A 20,026-nucleotide genomic window follows, 5' to 3' on the forward strand; every position below is an offset into this window, starting at 1 on the left:
TCCGGTGGCGGGCGGTGCGATGGTAAAAACGAGATGCTGGTATCATCTCGAACAATTCCTCAGAGCACTCCCCATGGAACATACGGTACAAAATACAGAGGGAACCGAAGTCCCTCCGCAGACCCAGAGGCTCCAAACGATCCGAGAGAATGGGATTATCGACAATCCGAACGGCCCTCCTCTGTATGGAGTCAAATGGAAGAAGCTGGTATTTGGGAGCCCCAGCCCAGAGATGGGAGCAGTACTCCATGCGAGGCCGGACTTGTGCTTTATAAAGCAAAAGTCTTTGACCAGGCGTGAAGTACCGCTTCGCTCTGTTGAGGACTCCCAGCATTTTGGACGCCAACTTGGCTTTGCCTTCCAAATGACTCCGAAACTGGACATCGCTCGAAATGTCGACCCCAAGTATCCCGATACTCTCGGAAGGTTGCAGGGATACTCCTTGGAATTGCGGCGCCATGACAAAGGGGTCCTTCTTCGCAGTGAACGCGCAAACTTGTGTCTTTATCGGGTTGAATTGAACCAAGTTCAATTCACCCCATTCGGAGACTCGCCCCAGAGAGTTCTCCACTTCAGACACAAGTTTTGATCGTCTCTCTTGCACCACGCTCCGAGAGAGACTCTGATGGCCGATATATCGCGCATCCCCCGTGCTGTCATCCGCATAGCAATGCATGCCATCAATAGACAGCATGTCATTGATATACAGGATGAAAAGCGTGGGGGAGAGCACCGAACCTTGTGGAACGCCAGCGTTAATGGTCATGGTATCAGAACAGTCACCGTCTACAACGACCGTGATGCTCCGCCCATCCAAAAAGCTAGCGATCCACTTGCAGAGACCCTCGGGGATTCCGTAAGATGGTAGCTTCGACAGAAGTGCCCTATGCCAGACCCTGTCGAAGGCCTTCGCGATATCAAGGCTCACAGCAAGAGCCTCGCCCTTGCTCTCCAAGGCTTCAGCCCACCTGTGAGTAAGGTATACAAGAAGATCGCCAGCTGAGCGACCGTGACGGAAACCGTACTGTCGGTCACTGATCAGCTGGCGATCCTCCAGATACTTCAGGAGTTGTATATTAATTATTCGCTCCATCACCTTGGAAAGCAAGGAAGTTATCGCGATAGGCCTATAGCTCGATGGGTCCGACCGGTCACCCTTCTTGGGGATAGGGTGGACGTGGGCAGTCTTCCATGAAGACGGAACCCTGTTAGCGCAATAAGAGATACGATACAAACGCGTTAGCGCAGGCGTCAGCTCAGGGGCGCACTTTTTCAGAACCACTGCAGGGATGCCGTCTGGCCCGCTCGACTTATGGACGTCCAGGAGTCGGAGTTCCCGCCTGACTGCACACTGTGTAAAGCAGATCTCCGGCAGGGAACTATCACACCGGAGGATGTTCGGTGGTGTGGCACCCCCGTCGTCCACAGTCGAGTTCGAGGCGAAGAGTTTGACCAGAAGGTCAGCCTTCTCTTTCGCACTATGGGCCAGACTGTCATCGGACTTGCGTAGTGGTGGGAGACTAGACCTGCAAAAGTTACCTTCTGCAGCTTTGGCGAGCGACCAAAAAGCACGGCTCCCAGAGGGATAGCTCTTCAGTCGCTCGCCAATTCTAGCAACGTGCTCCGATTTCGCCCTGGCAATAACCTTCTTGTAGGACCTGGAAGCGGCGTTATATTTCCGCCTTTCCTCTGAGATGTTAGGATCCCGACGTCTCCTAGCATCATCCCATGCCACGTATGCGGACCGCCTGAGGTGTGCAGCATCCCTGCTGGCATTGTTATACCAGGGTCTGCTGCAACCCCCAACGGGCACTTCAGAGGAGGGAACAAACAATTCCATCCCCTGGAGCACCACGTCTTTAAGACGGTCCGCACAGACGTCAGGATCAGCAGAGGAAAAGCAGAACCGCCCCCATGGGTAGGATGCGTAAAACTCACGCAATCCATCCCAATCTGCTGACAAATACTGCCAAACTCTTCGATACCTGGTCGTCGTTCGACGACTAGGACGAGAGAGTGGTGTGGCAGCACGGATAAGGCAGTGATCAGACGATCCAAGTGGAGCGTCGACCACCACACTGTATCCGGCTGGATCGGTGGTCAGCAGAAGGTCCAACAGAGAAGGCTCGTGCCCCTCAATATCTGGGACACGGGTGGGCTGTGTCACCAGCTGGGAGAGGCCGTAGGCCAAGGCGAAATCGTAGGCAGCCCGACCCGGGAGGTCAGTGGTTCTGGACCCCAACCACTCTTGGTGATGAGCGTTAAAGTCTCCAAGAACCACCACCTCCGCAGATGGGTACTGCTCAAGCACGCGGTTAGTCCCCTCTTGCACATGCTCTATCAGAGCTGAACCTGCATCACTGCTGTGGGACCTGTACAGGCACGCGTAGACTCGGGTACAGCCCCCGTGATCTACGCGCAGCCACAAGAGGGACAGGTCCCGTTGTTCGAGGCTTCGTAGACGGCGACAACAGACATCAGCCCGGACGAATACACACACCCCGGCTTTACGCAGGAAGTTGTGCTCCAATACGTAGCCGGGGTATTCAAGGTACGAATACATACAATCATTCCAAGAAAACTTAAAAGATTGTGATGCGTGGTAGTGTCAAATTCACGTGACAAATACTTATCACATCATTTTGACGCCAAATTTTTAAATGTTCAATGGTTTATACAATGGTTTATTACTAAATGAGCAGCGAGCTAATAAAAATTAAATAAACAATTTGAATCAAACTACGTATTATTGTCATTTTGAATTAATTACATACAATAACATCAAGCTCGTGAAGGGTGCACACCTGGTTGGTTGTAAACTGCTATTAATGTTCATTTGAATTTCAAATATACCACTATTCTAATTTGTGATTCATTCTACAACTTAGCAAACATACAAAACAGTGTTATAAGTTATAAATAATAACATAATTTATAAACGTATTCAAGAACAAAAAACATCGTATCAGATTATATAAACAAGAAAAAAAGGAAGTATTTTAGCGAAAATAAATAGGGCTCTATTACGTAATATTATAGGAGGTAAGGGTTCAGGGGATCTGGGTAAAGACATTGACAAGTCGTGGAATATTGATGAATGAAATCCACCCAGTTTCTCGTCGGATCTTCTCAGTGGGTCGCGATTCCGATTCGGTAATAGATTCTACGAAATACTGCTCTTGTCAGAGCCAGTGTTACGTGTACGCCAGTTGTGTACGCCAGTTGGCGTATCTTCTATCTTGCACGACACTGTGATACACTGACACTGATGTTGTATAAGAATAAAATAAAGTCTTAGGCCATCTCAATAATTAAATCACAAAATAACTGATTTCTGTAATGCGGAGCGCGCGCGAGGTAACGGTCATATTTTTTTTTTCCTTTTTTTCTTTTTTTCTGTGTGCCCGCGACGCTCGTACAATTCTCTCAGGATGAGTTTGTGAGCTCACCTAACCGTCTGCGCGAAGTTGGAATAGCCTCTTAGACTAACAACAAATAGGTAAGGGGAAAATCTGTCCCTGTCCTACATTAAATCCTGGTCTGACAGTTTTGGCATAAGCGTGAATCCCGCCAAATGTCAGGCTATTATTGTTGGAAGTAAACGCTTGTTATATCGGTTGGATATGGCATATGTCCCATCGGTTATATATGATGGCTCAACCATCAACTGGTGTTCAGTTGTAAAGGACCTAGGCCAGCCTGAGTTGGCGAGCCCAGGTCATCTCCGTGTGTCAGCGAGTTACACTTACACTCCGTATGCTTTACCGCCTGAAGAGTTTCCTTCCGCCCGAGACCAAGACAATGCTCGTTCAAACTTTGGTCTTCCCCATGATCGACTATGGTGATGTGTGCTATTTTGACCTGAATGCAGATCTACTCAATAAACTTAACCGGCTTCTCAATAACTGCATTCGATTTATTTATAATCTTCGGAAATACGATCACGTATCTTCTTATCGCTCCCAACTCAAATGGCTCCCCATTCGTCAACGCCGTAGCTTGCGTGCTCTCAGTACTCTTTACTCTTTGTTGCACTCCCCAAATCCACCTGCTTATTTAACTACTTCCTTTCAATACTTAGGGTCTGACCACAGCCGAAATCTTCGTTCATCTCACAATCTTCTTCTTCACTCCACATAGTTCTGACTTTTTACACTCTTCATTCACTATTCAGTCTATTCTTCTATGGAATGCGCTCCCACTCAAAATAAGGTCGGCCACTACACGTGAAGCGTTTAAGTCGAAGGTTCGAGAACTGTTTCTCAGAGAGTTAGCAGAGTCATCTAATTGATAATATTTGTTTATATATGTTTTTATATGTATATATTATGATACGTATATGTATATATTTATGTATATGTATTTATTTAAGTACGAGTATTTGTATCTATAAATATTATGTATGTTATATATACACATATTATTATGTTTCAGTAATATCACCTTCACACTACACCTACCAAGCTTCATCTCTGCACTCCCCTAAGGTAGACTGTTAGAGAATGCCTATGGCATTAAGTCCGCCTTTATACTTTATAGTATAAGAAGTTATAAATAAATAAATAAATAAATAAAATCTATAGTAAAAAATGTAGTTTCTACAAAAAAACACGCTAACCAAAATAATAATTTGGGTATAATTTTTCTGTCCGTATGTACGTTAGCGAACTCCTCCTATGTGACCGATTTTGATGAGTTTTTTCTGTGTGTTCCAATCAATGGGATCGAGAATGGTCAGACCCGACAGGGCAATGTCTGTTGGGTCTGCTAGTTATTAAATATTTGAAGATTATTTCATGTATCTTTTCCCGCACAGCTACATACGCTAGTTAAGCTTAACTAGCGTATACTCACTGTATGTTTAGTTTTGAAATTACTAAGAGAACGTTTAGAGTTTTACGCACGGAGACCACTCCTTCCCTTCCCTTTCCCTTCCCTGTGCTTAATCCCAATCTGAAATTTTATGACTAATGATTTTAGATGTCTCCTCTTTTTTTAGATCAATCCTGCGATCTACTTTTTATTCTTGGTAATAGCTATTATTTTAACAAGCTATAAGTTGACATAAATTTTAAGAAATTACAAATAGGCTAGTCACGATCATTCTTGTAGCATCAAAATATTGGACCTAATTTACAAATAAACTTTTTAGACCCTAAAAACTGTGACGTCAATGGTTCGTCTATTTATCAGAAATACCGGTCGATCATGACCAAATGTGCTATTTTGATTTACATATTATTATATGCTATTAAATTCTGAATTAGTATCAAAATCTGTGCAGTAATTTTTGCTTAAAATAGTAACAAATATCCATCCGTCCCCACAAACTTTTGCCATAATAATAATAGTAGGATAAGTCTCTTCTTTACTTGTGTTAGTCACTGAACTCTTAAACGGCTCGACAGATTTTTATGATTTTGTTCTATATAGTACCAGCATAGTAAAATCGGGAAAACACCCGAAAGGCGGCTTCTTTTTTATTTATTTACGGAAGAGCAATGTTTTCCAAGTCAAAACATTCATAAAAATAAATAAACTCAAGCAAGCCTCAGCTAGACGATCTTTCTTATGATAATTTTATGTTGCAAAATAATAGACACTAGTTGAGTTTATAATGCCTATATTTATTCACCAGCTGTTAGTTTTACAGTTGCAACGTTGAACAATAGTGTAGTGAAAGTTAATTGTAATTCTATTCAAATAGATGTTATTTATTGTGTAATATGAGGATCAGGAAATTACATTTGTATATTTGAACTGAGGTCCCTTTGCAATATTCTAGTATGCAGCGGTTTGGCTATGACATTTGAAAATATCGCTATATGACCTCCTCCTCCTCCTTCAGTCGATCGCTCATTGCTGAGCATCGTGATGCGCCCGCCTGTGACCTTTTTTTTGTAATTTGTAGCCACTTTTGTCGGTTAGTGGCAGAGTGAAGTGCGTGGCTCAGTCTCATGTCCAGACGCTCGAAGATGGAGTGACCAAGAGACTCCATCTTTTTTGACTTCGAGCTCTAGATCATATAGGTATATGACAAGCCGAAATAAAATAAATAACGTTCATATTGGAAAATTACGTATATTCAAATTCACATGTTTTACATAACTGAAATGATTTTCTGATCACAGCGCACGTTCAACTGAATTTGCACAATTAATGATTCTTATTTCTTACTTATCAATACTTAGTAACATATTATCATAATCATTATCATGTTCTAAAGATACTCAAATTAAGTGAATAAAATCAAAGACCTACTCAATCTTTAATCATTTTAAAGTTCGGTAGGCTAGTTTCATTAGAATGACTCGTATGTGGGTGAAGTGTCAACCAGTTGGGGACAAATGTAACATATCTAATTCTAGGTTGAGTCATGCGACATGCATGCATTTGTCTTTTTGCAGTTGGATATTCTTCTTGTAATATTGGTAAGATGTAGGATGTAATATTGAAAAATGTAAATAAAGTCCGTGCTCTGAATGTGGATTGAGTTGAATTCAGTTCAATTCAACTTATTAAAGTAACAAGTGTACAAAAATGCGCACATTATTGAGCATTGTACACTTGACAAGTGGTAGGGAGTCCTGTGAGCCCACACGGCAATTTCTATCAAGAAGGAGTAATGCGTTCCGAATTGAAGAGATAGACAGACGTTAAGCTATACAATGAGACATATCTCAAGGTGATCGGTGGTAATCAAGTATTGGCTCCAATAACTACTTAACACCTGTTGGGCCGTGAGCATATTTACTCATCTACGACATGTTCTACTTTAAGCGTGGTTTGAGGAGAGTCTCCGGTCTCCTACGCTTCTGGTATTGCTGACGTTTATGAGCGACAATAATCGCGTGGTTAGTACGTCTGCAAAAGCAAAAAGTCAAAAATACACTCATAACAAACCATAGAGCTGGTAGCACGACAACATGTATAGAGCTAGTCCAAAAAAGTGGCGCATAAAATTTATTACAGCGTAGATGAATCATAGGTAATGAAATCTGTGGTCTAACATTCTGTACAGTGTTGTAATTGGCTGATTGGACCTCGGTGTCCCGAAATAGACATTTCCTGTGCCATTCCACAATATTCGACAGGATGAATTATAGCAATATCAGCAATTGTCAATAGAGATGTCCTGGGGTACAGAGGACATTGTATTTGTCGGCCGATTTTCAAAATAATTGTGAATATAAGATGCTATTTCTTTAAATATTATATTACCGTTCACTTGCCTTCGCTAACTGAGCTAAAATAAATCTATCATTATACAATATATTCATATCGTTTCTATGTTAAAAGAGTAAGTATACACGATATAAAATTACCTGGCTCTTAATTAAACTATTTTTTCCACCACAAAAATAATGATTTGTACAAAAATATGCTTACTATGTAGACTTTTTATAGACTATTGGAGACAATTAAATTCTTAAAACCGAATGCTACCTGTGATGAAGGTCGAACTCAACTACAACGTCTGACGAGTAATTAATAACGTTGCGCAGCGGCCCTATTTCTCGCCATTGTACGAACTGCAATTATATCGCTAGATGGTATGTTCATACAAAATATCGATTGATAGCTAGTATATTTTTTAACCAGAATATGCCCACGCATTTTACTGTCTGTTACTTAAATAACGGAGATAATATTTTCTATTCGTAGTTTAATGGTAGTAGAACGAGATCATAAGTAGTGGTAGGCAGCGGCTTTAGCGCTAACCAGCGGCTTGGCTCTGCCCCTGGCATTGCTGATGTCCATGAGCGACGGTAACCATTCACCATTAGGTGGGCCGTATGTTCCTAGAAGGGCAATAAACAAAGTACCATCCTGCATATTTCTGAAGCGAAGCATACATGTGTTTGGGATGCATTCGCGAAGCAGCTGCTCTTGAGCAGATACGTATCTTTCGGAGGCGCTCGGGCACCTATTAACAAATTCCACCCCTCCTGGCTGAGCTTCTGTTCGCCCACCTGTCCTGGTGAAACTAGAAAGGCCTTCAGACCACCAGTAACCCTTCCTTCATAAAGAAAGAGAAGCGTTTGCTATTTGGGTCTTCGAGTAGAGGGCGGTAGATTCCCTTTCTATTGTTTTTGTGCTCCGGTAAATACTTAGCACCAAGTCGACGTGAGCTAATTTCCTCATCTGGGGCTATAATAAAAAATCTAATATGTAATAGATGAAGGTAATAAGTAGATTTAGTATCAATTGAAGCGTAAAGTACCCGCGAGCGTGCTCTATAATGTTAAAAACGGTTTTATATCAAACGTTCTCATACAATTTACGTATGAATTGCACTTCATTGTTATTTAATAATGGGCATTATCTTGATGCTACATTATTGCTGGCATAATGCCGATCTTTTTATTTAATAACAGGAAATTATGAGCCAAAACAAGTGAAATAATTTTAACGTTACACGGTCATTTATTTATTATGTCATACTAGGTCACACTTCAGGCACAACCACAAAAGTTATATCGTGTCTTTGCTTCGTGTTATGTATTGTACTATTTTGATTAAAAAGGAAACCGTTCTATGTCACAGAAAGGTCATTATATTTCCAAAAGACGTCTCTTCGTGGGGTCCATCCAGTATCTTAGCGCTATGGAGATACTTCTTCAAACAAGGTTCATTTATTAAATATATGTAGTTTAAAAACGAACTTAATGCGCTTATCCAGCGAACCAAACTAACAATTAATTTTATATTTTTTATCCTGGTGATACAGAATATTAGAGCGATATTTTAAAACTATTTCTTTGTCGTCCTTGATGCATATACATATATGTACAAATTTTCAAGTTAATCGGAGGTCTTAAAGTCGGTGAAAACTATATACAAATATTTCGTTACAAACAAACAAACATACATGTGGGGTTTTATATTCAGGGTGGGCCACTGAAACCGTTGATGAATTGACACAAACTTGATTTTTTATTTCGTCTTAATCTATGTATAATAGCCGGCAAACTTCTTGAGCATTTGTTGACGTAGTGGGGGTAAGTTTGCGCATGGTACACTCACGTGCAAAAACATTATTTACTCTGCGTCATAATGCAATTAAATTATTAAAATCAACATATGTATTTATTTATATATTTATTAGAACATCAACAAAAAATATAGGGTAATAATTGTAATAATTTAATCTTGGGGTAAAATAGATATTCCTTCTATTAAGTCAAAACTAGAGCTGTTGCCAGGTCTTCGTTCAGTTGAAGCGAAGCTGGTATTTGTAATTATTTTTTTCGTTATCATAATCTTGACCATCATCATCATCACTGTTTTCATCACCCGAGTCGCTAGGGCTCATCGGTGTAGTTTACAACTCGGTCGGTTCGATCTTCTTTTTTGTCTATAATTAATTATTTTTTGAAGATATTCAATTCGTAGTAATCGAATGTTACTTTTTTCAATTACCAGCTTCCGATTATATTCTGTTTTTTTTCCATCTGAAGCCTAGCTCTTTCATAATTCGTCGTAAACTTCATTCCGAGCCATTAAAATGTATATCTTCTTTAAATTTTTCGAAGCCTTTCTACGGTACGGAGTTTCGCTGCTTGTTATGTAATTATTATGATTACATCTTTTTATTACAGATTGAACGAAACTATCCATTCCGGTAACTTTCTTTTTCCCTGATCTTTTCTTACCCGGAGTCCCAAACACGGCGAGCAAGCCAGAGCCTTTAGCTTCGTTAATAATGCATCTAACAGTACTCATTGATGTTTTTGTTGCTTCCGAAGTCTGTTTTACTTTTTCCATATCATTCTTCCTCTGTTTTATAATGAAGCAATATACGTCGTACACAATTTTTCTACCCTTTCTTTTGAATACTACACCAGTTTGTCGCGGCATAGTGTATTTTTTATAAAAAATCAACAAACACTCAACAAATAGCAATGGCAACAAAGTCAACAAGCAATTATAACAAATAACTTAACGATTAATAACGATAGACTTTTCACTGTACGCAAGCGTACTTTTGGGAGCAAGCGGAATGAGGGTGCGGTGCGGGGCGCAAGGTTCGACTGATCTACCAATAACGCGCTCGATACGATTTCCCCTGCTGTCGCGCCTCACCCTCACCACCAAAGTGATCTAAAATTCGGTTCTGCGCAGTCAAGGTCATTTGCTCAAGATGTTTGCCGGTTACTATAATTGCAGTATAACATCTTACGCCTTCAGCGTTACACCGCGTCTGTCTGCCGTCGCGTCCGGCAGGTACCCTCTTCTCGCTTAAAAAATAAAACTAAGTGTTCCGCATTCATTCGCCTTCTTTCTTACTTCCTAACATGACATCTCCTATCTCTCTCACTCAATCATGCTCCATATCTGTCATCCATCAATACTGTTCCGTTCCGTTCCTTACATATCAAGTCAACCAATGCATATTAATAAGGGTACGTCGTCTTGACTGCGACCTTGGCACTGCCGTTTTTCAACGGTAGGCAGCGGCTTGGCTCTGCCCCTGGCATTGCTGATGTCCATGAGCGACGGTAACCACTCACCATCAGGTGGGCCATATGCTCGCCTATACGACAATAAAAAAAAGGACGGTATTTTCGATACCATAACTCGGACCGCTAACTCCATCGATTTCAACCACAATATAAAATAAATAAGTCTTCGATAAGCACGGTCATAAATCCATACGAAGCAAATTACATTTCCTGACTGAGTGATTTATCAACGACCACTGCAAACGACTGCACCCATGAGCCACATAATATAAAGCTGAAACTCTGACAGCGTATTTCTGCAATGACATACATAAGTAGTTACTAAGAAAACCTTTTATGTGTGACAACAATTTCATTTCTCTTACAAATTTGCTCATAGTTCGGTGCATATTTGCGTTAAGAAAAACATGAATATTAATTCCACTAATAGTTCCACTGTTTCTATTATTTATATCATCAAGATCGTATTTATTGTAAAAAAAACAAATATACGTTTTTAGGATATTTCATACTACTGTAATAATATGTTGATTTACAATGGCTTGCGATTTTTTATTCCTTATATATAGATATAGGCGGACGATATCACGGCCCATTTGGTGCTAAGTAGTCATAGGACCCCTATAAGCATCGATAACATAAATTCCGCCACCCATCTTGAGACATGAGTTCTAAGCCTCAGTCGTATAGTACAATGGCAGCCCCATCCCTTAAATCCAAATGTATTTATTACTCCTTCACGGCAGAAATAGGCAGGGTTGGTGTACCTACCCGTGCGGGCTCACAAGACGTCTTTTGCTCTTAGCAAATATTTTACTGTTATACTTATCTTAGAATTTCTTAGTCTCCATAGAGCGAACGAAGCCGCCGGCACCAACTAGTGTACTGATTTTTGCATAAAAAGTCTTGTGGTACGCAGCGGCTTGGCTAAGATCCTGGCACGGTCCTTTAGTGACCGTGACATCTTATGTATGATTGATGACCTTCGAAAGCCATAAACAAAAAAATATTTGAAGTAGTCGATTTGAAAAGTTAATGTCTTATGTTTGAAATTTCCTAAGTTTACTTGCGCGTATATGTACGTGGCATATTTTCTATTGTCATGAAAATAACTGAAGGTTTCGATAAGGAAATCAAGAATCTCTGTAAATAATATTTTTGTACACAAGTTTTTATCTGTCAATTGTTTTCCTTTCTAGTCTCAATCAGTTATAAAACTGATCACAGTAAACCCTAATTTTTGGAAATTATGTTGATTTAATAAATTTACTAAACTAGACTCTAACAATATCTGATCTGTTGACCTACTGGATGGGGCGACTGGTGATCGTTGTAAATGAATTGACCGTGTCGGGGCTTATACCAACTTTTTTCAGTGAATACATTCAGTATTTTTCACACGAAAACCCTCTTATCGTGGCCGCCTTTCCGTAACCTACCCAGTAACGTAACAGACCCAGACGACGGGGTAACGAAACGCCGCCGTCATTCTATACACATCTTATCCGGCCGCGCCGGTCATCAATTTGGTAGCCTGGAAAGGCCTGGAAAGTCTGAGATGATGGTGGTGATTTTTTTTATTGCTTAGTTGGGTGGACGAGCTCCTGGTGTTAAGTCATTACTGGAGCCCATGGACATGTACAACGTAAATGCGCCACCCACCTCGAGATATAAATTCTAAGGTCTCAAGTATAGTTACAACGGCTACCTCACCCTTCAAACCGAAATGCATTACTGCTTAACGGCTGAAACGGGCAGGGTGGTGGTAACTATCCGTGCGGACTCACATGATGTCCTACCACCAGTAACGCAAATTATAATTTTGCGAGTTGATGATGAAGCGCCGGTCCGAAAAAGTCCAACGTGCAACATAGCCCATAGACACAACCCACTGAATTTCTCGACGGATCTTCTCAGTGGGTCACGTTGCTGAGCCTATAGTAGCTTCAGCAAAGCAATTCCCCTGCTAGGGGTAGTGTTAGAAATTTCTCTCAGGCTTAGCCTTGTGAGCTGCTCTAACCGTTCGCGCCGTCGAAATCGCCCGTTAGTTACCAACAATTGAGCAAATTTATAATTTCTGAAATAAAAGTAATAGCAAAATAAAGAAGTGTTGAAACAAACAAATAACGTTATTCAGTTAAAAAGTCATATCCCGTATGGTCTAGTGGCTAGGATACCTGGCTTTCACCCAGGAGGCTCGGGTTCGATTCCCGGTACGGGAAAGTTTTTTGCCTTTTTGCACACAATTACGACTAATACATTCAGTTCAATGTGTTTCAATCTAAACTAAACTTGCACTTTTTATAAATTAAAAAACATCAAAACTTTCCTATAAGCCTCATTATAGTATTCTTTTACTTTTCTTAGGAAAGAGAGGGAAAGAGTAATTTACTGAATAGCATAACCCAACTTTGAACACTTACTATTTTACAATAATAATATTCAGAACATTATCTTAATAACTTAAACTAAAACATCACAATATTATAATATAATATTTATTTAATGTTATATATTATTTTAGAATAATATGAATGTGCTACAAATGTACACAAATTAATAAAAATAATAATTAATAACAAGTAATTTACAATACAAACAGACTGACGAAACCAAAACATCGTATTTTTTTAAATAACTTAAAAATGTATTTATTTATCTAATAACGTACGATGTAGAGTAAATTTATTCTACTATACCCGAAATTTAATTTTAATTATGAACAGTTAATGTTCTTCCATTTTTCTGGAAACCGAATTGAGCCATCGGAATGTTCGAGCGTTGTGTTTGACACATTACGTCCTTGCACTCATTAGGATGTGGTCGATCTCACTTTACCCATTTAACGCCCTGATGATGAATGTCGGATGTCTTTACATCCTACAGTTGATCTGTATTGCGGAAAAACCTCGTAAAGTTATCTTTATTCCGCGTTTCAACGGTTTGTGCAAAGATTACAAACGATAAATGACTCTGTTCCTTTTTCATTAATGGACTCAATTGCATTACGGAGTTTGGTTGGCTACTGGCATATAATTGGTTTTAATCTGAACACATAAACGTCGTGTTGTTCTATTTTCGTATCTCAATGAAGATTTGGTGATTAAATATGTTCTACTAAATTCAGAAAAAAAACTGGTTTCCTTATTATCAAGCCGAGTATTGGAATCAAAATGCGAATGTAATTAAATGTTATCACTCTACAAACATACAATTAAAAGCTAATGTTCACCTAACATATAGTTAATCTATTCGACACAAGATGGCGCTACTAGAGTCAGTTTAAAATTTTAATTTCTGGATTTAATACATCCAGTTCATTTTACAAACAGTTGTAATAATTTTTTTTGTTGTCACAACAGTTTACAAGTTTTTATGAAAAAAAATTAGGGCTTTTTTGTTAATTTTATATTGTTTTTTTTTTCAAGACAAACCTTATCTAACCATAAATTAAGTTCATTTAATCCTTATTGCTTACAAGAATTTTATTTCTATTCCGACGCATCTAAATAAAAATATAAATAAGAAAAAATATTACCTACATAGATAAACTTTAAAACAAACAATATCTTTCATCAGGTTCCTTGACGCGGCTCGGCGGAGACTGTACACAATGAGTGCTCAAACACCAACAACCTCCGATATGAGCAAACAAACAAGCATCCGAAAAATATCGTGACATCTGTACAACCCAACATGATTCCGGAACATTCTTATGAGATGCATGTACGAAACGAAGATGACAGTTCAGACAAGGGTAAACTATCTGCCGGAAAAATCTTCTATAAGCCCGGTATTATAGAAGAGGAGACGGATGAAACCAGTGTTTTTGATAGTTCAATTGTGGAGACTCCCATGCTATACACCGGGAGTGGGTTTCTCAGGCCGCCTCAGATACACCCATCGAGTAGCCTCCATAGAATACCAACTTACAGCAGCTCTATTGGACAGACTACTATTTATCGGCAGGATACTTGCAGGTCTGTGCGTAATATTACTCGAAATATTATGACATGCATATTATGTTAAGATAAACCTTGAGTATTTAGTTTATATTCATGTTTAGATTAAAAATAAACATTCAGGATCACGTAAAATAATTTCTTAAAATTAGTTGCAGTAAATTTCAAAATTTTGCGTTCAGAATTCTTATTAATCTAAATGATTTTAAATTCTTTTTAAAGTATTCTTTTTATTTTGCGGTGCTAAAGAACTTGTTTTGTACGACTTTAAAACTATTTTTATACGTTATCTTTATTAGAAATGATTGAGAATAAGAAAAATTATAAGTTTCTTATTGTTTTAAAAATATTTAGGGCCTCACTTTCTATAAGCAAAAATCGTAACTATGTATATCGGGGGCTATTTGGTTTAAGCAATATTACGCTCAATACGCGACATTTATCTTTGTAATTAATGGTGCGTTTTGTTTGGTATTAGCCTCAACAGTTCGATATTTTTAATTAAACTTCAAATAAATTGAGTCCATTCAAATCGCTGAAGAAGTTTTTTGTTATGATATATTTGCAAATTTTAAGCTTCAAATGGCTCTCCTTTAAAGTTGCAACAATGTTTGCTACCAAATATCGTTTCACCCCCGATATTCAGTAAGCAATGTTGATGTCATGTTAAGCATCAATGTTGTGAGCGTCTTAAACAGGATTTTCGATCTAGAATCCATTTAGATTGCTAGCTTCATGAATCCATCGATTCATCAGTTGTCGATGAAGGCTGCTGTTGTCATTAACAAGTGACACCAAAATTTTACGCCTATTGAATGATTCTCTATAATCTTCTATGACGTTCTACAGCTAAGGAACGATATTTGCATATTATTATATCCGTTGCTTCCATACTTCCGGACAGTAGTCTATTGTCGATGATTACGGTCTAAAGGACCCTGTCGGCTTAGGGAGAAATTTCTGTTATAGCTGTATTTTGTACGGAATGTTCTGTAGGTAGTTCCTTATGGAATTGTTTATCTCACTTAATTTACATCTGATTTCTACTATTAAAGCTCATCTCTACTGCTTATTGCTTTTATCCAAAGATATTTTTGCCATCTGCTAGACTTTCGACTATGGAACGAACTTTCCATCATGGTGTTTTTCCACGCTATAATAGAGTTATTTCAAAGGATAACACTTACGGTCTCGATAGGTGTACTTTATGATCGCCTGTCTTCGTAAGTAATAAATGTAGCATGTAATTTTTTTTAAAATTTTTTTATTGCTTAAGTGGGTGGACGAACTCATGGTCCACCTGGTGTTAATTGGTTCCCGGAGCCCATAGATACCTACAACGTGAATTCCGCCATTTACCTTGAGATATGATTCTAAAGTCTCAGTTTTTACAGTACAACGGCGGCCCCACCCTTCAAACCGAAACGCATTACTGCTTCACGCAGAAATAGACTGGGTGGTACCTACTCGTGCGGACTCACAACTTGCAGTACTATCCTACCGTCCTACCATCAGTAATTACGTAAATATCTCCATATTTCTGTTAGTCTTCATTCTTAATAAACATATACTCGGCACCATTCACCTTTTTCTTGTTTCTGCTACTGGTCCAAAATGTTACAAAAATGCTCAGAATAAAATTCAATTTACTGAATCACGAATGCATTTTACGATACAACGTGTTTTGCGAAAGCAATTGAAAGCATAGATATGTGATTATGCTTTAATTTTAATATCCTGTTAAGGTAGGTTTGGGCGTCATAATTTCCGCAGCAATAAATCACCGAAGGATCCGCTTAAATGACAATCAGTCGCAATTTTATTATCAATATTTCCACAAAAAAAGATATTTTAATGTTTGCGCCACGGACAACAATCTTGAGGTGCCAACGTATCTAATCAGTTTGGAACAGATAAATTCTTGACTTATCAATAGTCACGTAAAGTGTGTATTCGCGCGTCAACCATTGTACTCGGGACGTTATTTGCCACACCTAAAAACCGCGTAAACGATCACCGTTAGTTACTGTTTCGAATAATTCAAAGGATATTTCAGTGAATTAAGTTAATAAACGGAGGCGACACAAGACGACAGTGAGCGAAAATGCGTCGCAGACGTAAATAGTGATGTGATAAGTCCATTTTATCTTTGTTGACCACGTTTGCTCTACATTCATGTAAAATAAATCAGTGGAGTGACGAGGTATGTTCATTGTTCATAATAAATACATATATTAATTATGATAATCATAATAATATAGCTGTTTGTGACGATCACAATAACGTACTTATGAAATCGTCGTCTGAAATTTCAACAATGGAACTTTCTAGATATTGTTACGCGAAGACTAAAATGCAGTTTAAAGAGACTGTTGTAGAGAAATAGACAGGCTTACATTTCAAATATTAAGCGGAGGCCTACAAAATGCGTGGTGGTAGGACCTCTTGTGAGTCCGCACGGATAGGTACCACCGCCCTACCTATTTCTGCAGTAATGCATTTCGGTTTGAAGGGTGGGGCAGCCGTTGTAACTATATTTGAGACCTTAGAACTTATATCTCAAGGTGGGTGGCGCATTTACGTTGTAGATGTCTATGGGCTCCAGTAACCACTTAACACCAGGTGGGCTGTGAGCTCGTCCACCTACATAAGTAATAAATAAAAAAATGCGAGAGTATCGTATGTATAAATTAAGGCAGCGAAAGTTTTTTAATTATTATTTTTATTGCTCTAAGAGATCACGGTGTATCTGGTGGTTACTGATCATTGAAAGTCGTAAACATTACAATGCGAATACCATCATCACTCGTTCTAAGATCTCCGGTCAAAGTGAAGTAGTAAAAAAAAGTTTTTTTTTTGCAAAATATCAGTTTTTAATTGCGTGGCTATTGATTCAGAAAGCTGGACTAGAAGTGCTCACGATTTAGTCGTATCAGATAATAAATATTGGGTCATTGTCGGTTTGATGGCAAGCAACGGATTCGTTTGTCTTTTATAATTTTTTTTATTGCTTTGATGGGTGAACGAGCTCACAGTCCACCTGGTGTTAAGTGGTTACTGGAGCCCATAGACATCTACAACGTAAATGCGCCACCCACCTTGAGATATAAGTTCTAAGGTCTCAAGTATAGTCACAACGGCTGCCCCACCCTTCAACCGAAACGCATTACTGCTTCACGGCAGGAATAGGCAGGGTGGTGGTACCTACCCGCGCGGACTCACAAGAAGTCGCGATATCTCAACTCATTCAGGAATAATAGAAATGGCAAAGCAATGTTTTGAAATATTGCTAATTTCCGAAAAATTACGTTATTGCTTTTTATTATTGGCATCAATTCTAGCCCTGCCCACCTGATGATAAGGCGTTATCGTTGCTCGTGGATACCAGGAACTTCAGGGGCGTAGCCAAGCCGCTGCATACAACTGAGAATTTTTTTTAAGCCTCCGTTTGAATAAAATCATGTCCTAGTCCTTAAGAAACGCCATGAACGGCTGTTCATGCCATAGTAGGTTAGAACATGGAAAATAATTATTCCTTAAAACTCACTGTAAATGAACAACCATTTTCCTTTTTCCCTACCCAAGTATTGGCTGATAGCATAACGGGCAATCCCATCTGCGCTATAGCTGTTGATGATGTAGCTGTAGATGAGTTTACAGGGCTCAAGAGAGTTTGTTAATACTGGCCCTAGCTACAGTAGTGCTTTGAAGAATCTACCATCGGAATGGATGGTCCTACCACCAGATGGTAGGATCATCCATTCCGATGGTAGATTCTTGAGAGTCCGCGCAGTTAGGTACCACCATCCTGCTTATTTCTGCCGTGAAGCAGTAATGCGTTTCGGTTTGAAGGGTGGGGCAGACGTTGTAACTATACCTGCACCAGGTGGCCTGTGAGCTCGTCCACCCATCTAATCAATAAATAAAAAATCGAATTATGACCCACAGAGAAGATCTGGTGAGAGCCTTAGATCGCCGAGAACGGTGACGAACATTTTCCAGCTCCGTCCCAGTGCAAAGTAGTGTCAAGCTTATAAGGCCATGACCAAATTATTTTAAATATTTCTCAAACCACTCCTCAAGGTGCCACCCCAAACTATTAAATTCAAACTACATCATTATTTTTACTCCAAATCTATTATTTCAATAGATATATACTTTGTTACATTAAATACGAAACCTATTAGTCATAGGGTTATCGATAACATAATCGACTTTTGGAAATAGGATTTACTATTGATTATCGTTTATCGATATTTACGTGAAGAGAATATTAACTGAATGCTTTTTTTAATGCATGAGATGGGAAAGCAGGCTTTCTATCCACTTGGTACTCAATGGTTATCGAGCCTAGGAATAAAAGGCAGATGTTTCATTGGTATTGTAATATAAGTAGGATGGTGGTACCCATAATACATTCCTTGCCACCAGGACAATAAGAGGGCAATCGAGGTCGGGGGCGTGGTGAATTTGAGAAATAGACATAATTCGTAAATATAGTAATGGCAATTGCAATTGGCAGGTATTGTAATATAAGTAGGATGGTGGTACCCATAATACATTCCTTGCCACCAGGACAATAAGAGGGCAATCGAGGTCGGGGGCGTGGTGAATTTGAGAAATAGACATAATTCGTAAATATAGTAATGGCAATTGCAAATGGGAGAGGTCGCACCACGTATCTCTCTTCTCCCTCTCCCCACATCTTATTTAAATTAAAATAATTGCTTGTATTTTGGTCCTTTATACGTTCCTAAGCCATTCACCCGATTGCGACGAAACTCGGTACAGTCGTTATTGGTACTCTAGAGGAGATTCCTGACATTGTACATCGCCAAAGACCCAGCAACGTACGATAGGTAATTTGTGAATAGTTTCATGGAACCAATGTTTTTCATGCAGTTCAACATTTTCATAGCGGAACATGAAATGGTTTCAATAGTCCTGAGAAAATGTTCGGATAGACCACGTTATTTCAGCCGCGATAAAGTTATCATTCAGAAAGAACTGAAACAATACAAATTCGCAGCTAAGTATAAACGTTTATCTTCTAGGATATTATTTACATACTTTGTGTAATAAAAATTCTTTAATCAGAAGATACAAGAATGCAAACCAGCTTCTTCGAGATCCTACTGCTTCTTTAATTTATTTAGCCGTCTTTAGTTATGACTCTTTTTTATTTCAATTAACTCTTTTTTATAAAAAAACGTTAACAGCTTTATCCAAATAGCAAATTTTAACAATATTAATAATTGATGAATCATTTGCGAATATTTACAACACTTAAAAGACGTTGCGATGATAATGTAATTAATCCCAATTTAATAACTTTTTTTTTCGATATAGATACAATATATCGCGATTAATATATGAAAGGATACAATATATCGCGATTAACATATGAAAACCATTAGGTATCAAATTACGAACAAAGACATTTCATTATCAGCTGATAAACGCGTGGTCGCGAAAGGCCTTTACCCCGAATCTTTTCATCGTAAAAACGTCACGCCAAGGTCTCAAATAATAATGTAAACATTTCAGTATACCGGTTAATCTAGCAAATCCGTGAAAATCTGTAAACACAGATACGTG

The 20,026-nt window shown here is 38.9% G+C and overlaps 1 protein-coding gene and 1 non-coding gene across 13 annotated transcripts in view; both read left to right on the top strand.

The window, feature by feature from the left end:
- The window catches only part of LOC101739050 (G protein-activated inward rectifier potassium channel 3), a 41,085-nt gene that overhangs the window by 895 nt on the left and 20,164 nt on the right, over window positions 1-20,026 (top strand). For 5 of the 12 annotated variants that reach the window (XM_038016991.2, XM_038016989.2, XM_038016990.2 and 2 more), the window contains exon 1: window positions 16,357-16,631. Coding sequence is in view for 2 of the 12 variants with exons in the window: in XM_038016992.2 (XP_037872920.1) it covers window positions 14,163-14,446 (284 nt within the window). In the remaining 10 variants the exon portion in view is untranslated. Of the gene's footprint in view, window positions 1-14,045; window positions 14,447-16,215; window positions 16,632-20,026 lie in introns of those variants that run through there. The other 7 variants (XM_038016992.2, XM_038016988.2, XM_012695820.4 and 4 more) reach the window with 6 other exon arrangements.
- Window positions 12,617-12,688, top strand: TRNAE-UUC (transfer RNA glutamic acid (anticodon UUC)). The gene has a single exon. It is a non-coding gene; the product is annotated as a tRNA-Glu (tRNA).

This window comes from Bombyx mori, chromosome 17 (assembly GCF_030269925.1).
Source record: "Bombyx mori chromosome 17, ASM3026992v2".
In the NCBI taxonomy this organism is placed as follows: Eukaryota; Metazoa; Arthropoda; class Insecta; order Lepidoptera; family Bombycidae; genus Bombyx; species Bombyx mori.